The 6,867-nt window shown below is 36.9% G+C and overlaps 1 protein-coding gene across 1 annotated transcript in view; it reads right to left on the minus strand.

Annotated features, from left to right (window-relative positions):
• The window catches only part of kif26aa (kinesin family member 26Aa), a 61,253-nt gene that overhangs the window by 18,201 nt on the left and 36,185 nt on the right, over window positions 1-6,867 (minus strand). Inside the window, exons 7-8 of the mRNA XM_016459993.1 lie at window positions 5,871-6,060; window positions 1,393-1,584 (exon numbers count right to left, since the gene is read on the minus strand). Coding sequence (XP_016315479.1) covers window positions 1,393-1,584; window positions 5,871-6,060 — 382 coding nt within the window. The remainder of the gene's footprint in view (window positions 1-1,392; window positions 1,585-5,870; window positions 6,061-6,867) is intronic.

Consider the following 6,867-nt stretch of genomic DNA (forward strand, 5'->3'; position numbering starts at 1 on the left):
TACTAATTAAATCTAAGTAAGGTAAACTATTGGATTTTACAGTGCAGGATAGACAGACACATACATAAAACAACAGACAGAAAGAACAACAGACAGACCGAATGATAGACAAAACATCAGACAGACAGACAGACAGAACAACAGACAAACAGAACAACAGACAAATGTCAGACAGACAGAATGACTAAACGATAGATCGAATGACAGACAGAAACACGGACAGAAACAGAGTGACAAACAGACAGACAGATAGACAGATAGAATGGCAGACAGAGCAACAGACAGAACAACAGACAGATAGATAGAACAACAACAGAAAAACAGACAGACAATACGACAAAGAGAGAGACAGACAGAACAACAGACAAACAGAACAACAGACAAATGTCAGACAGACAGAATGACAGAATGATGGATCGAATGACAGACAGTCAGACAGACAGTCAGAAACACAAACAGATAAATGGACAGACAGAGCAAAGATAGATTGAATAGCAGCTAGAGCGACAGACATAATAACAGACAGATAGAACAACAGAAAAACAGACAGAATGACAGTCAAACAGAACAACAGACAAATGTCAGACAGACATAATGACAGAAAGATAGAATGATAGACAGACAGAACAACAGACAGGCTGACACATACAGTGTTGTGAAAAAGTGTTGGCCCCCTTCCTGTTTTTTAAATTGTTTGCATATTTGTCACACTTAAAAGATTCAGATCATCAAACAAATTTTAATATTGATACAACAACAGACAGCCAGACAGATAGAATTACAGACAGATAGATAGATCCTTGCGAACTTGATCCTTGCTCATCCTTGAAACTTCCCAAAGAGATGCAGAATACAGTAAGGACACAGATGAAGATTTCAAACCCTGGAATTATGTGTGTATTTTGCAGCTTTAGGAAAGCTTTGACAGTGTTGTTGTAAGAACCACCTCTGATGTATGCTCATTCAAAGCCTCTTTTGTTCTGAACAATGTGGGGTAGTCATTGATCATCAGACCTGATGTTTCTAGGACAGGAAACCCAAAGACTCCAAACTCCCAAAGAGTTCAGGAGGAAGCAGAGAAAAGAGCTCTGTTATCTTTTCCTCTTAGATCCCTTCAGGCACTGTGGGCTCGGAACGATAACCCCAACTCACCAACACAAACCTTTTATCTACCTTGCTAACCAAGCGAAACCGAATATCTCCCTAATGCATTGCTTTGATCTCAGCATAGATGTCCTGCCTGTTTGACATCAATTCTGTGAAGATTTTTGTTCAGTATAAAATTATAAGTACAGACAGGAAATAGGGAATATCTCCTTGGTGTAACTTGTAAAATGCTTGCTTTTATTACTCTGATTGCCAAAAATGCAAGTTTTTATACCATTACTGTACCTGTGAAGCATCTTGGGTAAAGACAGCATCAAAGGTAAACATCTTTGGGGTGGTGGCAGAGGTGAAGCGTGCACAGGTGGGTGGCTCACAAAAGGTCAGCTGTTTCTTATGGCCCTCTACCTTGAGAAAGGACATGGATTCTGAGGTGTCTCGTGATCCTTTGGCAGGGCATATCCTCACCATTACTTTCACCTGCAAAGCACACAATTATATTCATATCATAATTATATTCCTACATAATTTTATTTGTGACAAGTTATTTTTGAATTTGCGGCTGAATTCAAAGCATACGGCTGTAATTGCACCGTCCCACCCACTAATTCTCACAATTATTGAGTGGTTTGAGAATAATGTCTTTCAGTTTCCTGGCCAAGAATGCCCCTCATACTAGCAAAGTGGAAAGCATGTAATCAGTAGAAGATGAATATACGGAGATTCCCAAAGCCTTTCTGCTCCCACATAGAGAACATCCTGCTGAAAAGTGTGGCTGGAAAACAGAAAGCAGACCCGCCATGTTCTGACCAGACACTTTATAGAAACATTATATTAAAAAATATATCAAATATATCACGTTTTCCACGGAAATATTAGTAGTAGTAATACTGATGATAATAAGAAAGGTTTCTGAAGCACCAAATCATTTTATTAGAATGATTTCTGAAAGAAGCCTGCTGAAAATTCAGCTTTGATCACAGGAATAAATTACATCTTAAAATATATTAAAATAGAAATAGTTAAATCAAAAACTCATTTAAAAGGTAAGAACTTTATTTAGGGACCATGAATTTGTAGCTATGTGTCTGACAGAGTAGCATAAACTATGTATAATCACTATGAGACACATTATGTACTTTATGTACACATGAGACACATTATGTACACAAAGCATGAATGCAACATCAATCCCCTTTTTACAGTCATAAGAATGAATGATAGCAAAGTGAAACATGACTGAAGCAGAACAGTTTATTATTACACCTACTTAATGAAGCAGTAATGTACTCAACTGTCTGTGTTTAACACCTTATTTTATAGCTCTGCCACTAGGGACACTTTCAGCAACAAACAGCCCCTGAAGTTTACAGTCCTCCACTGAGATAAAGAATTCAATTGGCAGACAATAAGGATCTCTGTTGCCCGATCAGGCTCACTATGTTCCTTACTTATACTGACATGTTTGGCATTAAAGACTGTTACAGACTAAGCTTTGCCTTCCAAGGAATAGATGGAAGACCAGCAGCTTTTAAAAGTCACTTTGTACCCTAGGCAAGATAAAACAAATCCAATTGTAAAAACACTTTTTTTTACAACAAAGGGATTGACATGGTAGTCCAGAAAAGTTCTTTTCACAAGCTTGGGGATCCAGGTCCAATAATACAATGAAATGCAATGACATACTCCACAACATCAGTCGAATGTTTGAAATAACTTCCTTTTGTGATCTGATGTGGCTTCTTATCACAGAATGAGACAGAAAATGTATTCTATACTGTAGATAGATAGATAGATAAACAGACAGACAGACAGACAGAACAACAGAAAAACAGACAGAAAGGGACAGACAGGGCGATAGACAAACAGAACAACAGACAAATGTCAGACAGACATAATGACAGAACGATAGATAGAATGATAGACAGACAGACAAGACAGACAGAACAACAGACAGACTGACATAGAACAACAGACAGAATGACAGACAGATAAATAGATCCTTGCAAACTTGATCCTTGCTCATCCTTGCAAAATTTATTTTGTCAAAAATTTATTTTGTCTTTTAATTACTGAGTTTTAAGCAATTAATTTATCAATGATACAATTCAAATCCATTTTTTGGAATTTGCAATAAAAAAGGCAAATCAAACAATTCCCTTTAGTGCAAAAGCACCAGAGATGTGTCAATCAAACATTTCCACACAGATTAACTTCCATTACCCTCACTGCATTACCGCTGCCTTCCCACAATCACCTGTTACTCTCTACATGCCGCCTTCTAAGCACTTTGACATTTCCTTCTTCCAAAAATAAAAAAATGAGAGTGTTTATACCCATTTCCTTTACAAGTGCCTCAAAATCAGCAGGCAACATACTTCAACTCAGTGGAGCTTATTAGCAATCACTTCACTGTCTTTTTCTTGATAAAACTAATTAAACACTTGCAGCTGCCTGCTTTTGGTGTGACTTTAGAAAACTTTTTTAATGCCTATTGTGCACATTTTCCAATGCTGTGTTTGCACAATGCATCAACACAATCAGGTGCACAATTAAGGGAAGTAAAATTCTTTATTCACATAGCCATCCAACTGCAATGGATATGAGGATGATGTAATAAACTGACTTCTCCAGAGATGTCTGGATGCATTTCAAGGAGTAGCTCAGGTGACCTCACCGTTCTTAATGAGCGAATCATCTCCCTGCAGACATGACGCCATAAAAACCTGCACCACCTGCTGGTGTTTATGAGTCAGCAGTCTATTATAGCATCTAATGCTAAGAACACACATTATCTTCTTACTTTCCCACAGATGAGTCGTCCTAAACCAGACTCTAATGGGTCCCATATCTTTGAATTTATTTAGAGTGCATCACCTGTGCTGGAGGAGGGTCATACGTGGGTCAATGCAGTCTTCCATGGCTTTTAAACCTCCAGGGAGTGTTAAGGAAAGGAATGAGTTTGTTACCCAAAATAGCGGCAACATGCTGAGATGCTCATGATGCTCTAGAGAGTCCCATAAGAGAGTATATATGGAACTGTCAGTTACATGTCTAGATGTAGCAGTATATGTTCAGATGTTTCAAAGAAGGCAGAAGGGCATGACCTCAGCTCATTAGGTTAATATTAAGCAGATGCTCTTTATACAAAGTGACTCAAAGTACACTAATTGCAGGAACAGTCCCCTGGTGTGACCTGGGATTACGTGCTTTGCCTAATGGGTACCAACATGCTTTAGCATGACAGTGATCATCCAGTCACTGAGAATGATGGCGTTTTTATAGGCAAATCACATGTTATGGTCAACTCATCCCTGTACTGCCTGCAAGACCACATTAGGGAGATCTAGGAATGCACAATACTGTATATTGGCCATTAATAGAATTATTATTATTATTATTAATTTAATTGGTATTGGTTGGTAGGGCCTACTGGATATTTTATACCGGTTTTTTTTTTTTTTTTTTTTTTTTTTACATTTAGATTACCTTTGCTGTCATCTAATGCTAAGTTAATCTAAGTTAATCATTAAAAGCACTCATTTGAAACAGTTAAAAGCAATATTAAGCAAATCTCTAAATGAATATGAATTTTTCATTCTATACATTATAAATGTGTGTACATTGAAGTTTGTTATGCATAAAATTCACTTGCAACATTTAAAACAACTGATTTTAGTTTTTAGTTTTTATCTTTTATCAATTCAAACAAAATTGTCTAGAATTTTAATATCTGTCAGTTAATATGAAAACAATGATCAGCGTAGTGTTGGACAAAATTTTAATATCATGCATCCCTAAGGGAGATGTTTTATTAGTTTAGTTTAGTTCAGTTTAGTTTAGTTTAGTTTAGTTTAATCTACTTTACTGTAATTTTCACAAAAAGAGGAGTTTTAATACTAAACTCCAGCACTGATACTAAACAACTAGCATGGAGAATCAGGGCTGTTAGTTTGCTTATTTTATCCCTGTTATTTTAAACCTGACTTATCTTGAATTGCTACAGGTTCAGACAATACTTATTCCTTTGCCTTACAATCCCAAATAGCAAACAACAACATCTGATATGTTCATATACTTAAAGGAAATAATATTCCAGATCACCAGAAGTAATGCTCACAAATCTGGTGTTCAAATAATCCAAGAACGAGGCACAATATCCTTGAGACATTGGGATATCATAAGCATTTCCACACTCAGACTGTCCAGCACTAATAAACAGCTCTATTCTGACAGAGAAATATATCTTTCATTCAAATGCCCCCTGATGTCATTCTCTGACCCTTCTGTTTTCATACATTGCTTTTCCCACTCCCACGACCTGTCAGTCACTTACAGTGAGGAATGCTGTCTGGCATTCCGAAGGAGCTTCTTGGAATTCCAACAGCCTGGGAATCAGGACAACTGGGCCAACCCATGCTGTCACACACAGTCTGCTTTGATGGTAACTCGAGAACCAGCCAAACTGATAAACCCACTGGGCATTCTTGAGCAGAGGGCAATCAGGGGTTTATGCATGATGTCATTTTATTAATAAAGAAGAAAAAATCTCTACAATTATAAAATATAAGCCGTCAACATTGTTTCAAGATTACCTATTATTCATTGTCAGATTACAATAATTTTGGCAAAACCTTGATTTTTGGCAAAACCTTGAGCTTTGATCATGTTTTACAAACCATTTCCATCCACAAATCTCTAAAGATCTGGTATAGGAGACAAAAAAAAAAACGTTTTAAGTTTGAGCAATGACAACATTACTGTACCTTTCCCATGCCGGGGCTGTCCTTAACCTTTGACCCTGACCTGAGGAGACATGGGGGTGCAGGTGGGGGTGAGAGCTGCAGGGCAGCGCTGAAGCCGTCAGTGTAGAAGAACGGCACTTCTGGGTCAGGTGGGGAAGGTGGAAGCGGCTGACACTTCTTCCGTTTGGAGAAGTTCAGCTTCTGGGCAGCCCTGTGAAAGAGCAGCAAACAAAAGGTTAAGTCAAGGAGTCAAGTCCAGCAGGTTCTTCTTGCATTAGACCTGCATCGCAATACTGCTCCATATCTGTCCTCCAAAGATTTGAGATGAACACAATTTGAATGGATGAGTAACAGTTTCTCTACTCATGGACAGTTTAACAGAGTCCATGACAATCCAGCAGCAAAGAATATGGTTATGGACATGAGAAAACTACATGAGGTGCATTTATTTGATCCTAAATAAATAAATAAATAAAAAGACTGCATTTATTTGATCAAAAATACAATACAAACAGAAATATTGTGAAATATTACTAGTTTAAAATAACTGCTATCTATTATAATATATTTTAAAGTGTAATTTATTCCTGTGATGGCAAAGCCATTACTCTAGTCTTCAGTGTCACATGATCCATCAAAAATAATTTTCATATACTGATTTGGTACACAAAAAACTTTTCTTATTATCACAGTTGAAAACAGTTTTGTTGTTTAAAATTTTTATAGAACACTGATACATTTTTTCAGGATTCTTTGATGAAAAGAACACCATATATTTGAATCTAAAATCTTTTGTAACAATGTAAAAGTCTTTACTGTCACTTTTGATTAATTTAAAGCAAACAAAAACAAATCTTGCTGACCCCAAACGTTTTATCAGTAGTGTAAATATTAAATAATATGATTAAATAAATATTAAATAAAATACATGTAAAATCAAATGAGAGCATGGGGTGCAGTCACACACACACACACACACACACACACACACACACACACACACACACACACACACACA

This window comes from Sinocyclocheilus anshuiensis, unplaced genomic scaffold, assembly GCF_001515605.1.
Source record: "Sinocyclocheilus anshuiensis isolate Anshui unplaced genomic scaffold, SAMN03320099.WGS_v1.1 scaffold1341, whole genome shotgun sequence".
NCBI lineage: Eukaryota > Metazoa > Chordata > Actinopteri > Cypriniformes > Cyprinidae > Sinocyclocheilus > Sinocyclocheilus anshuiensis.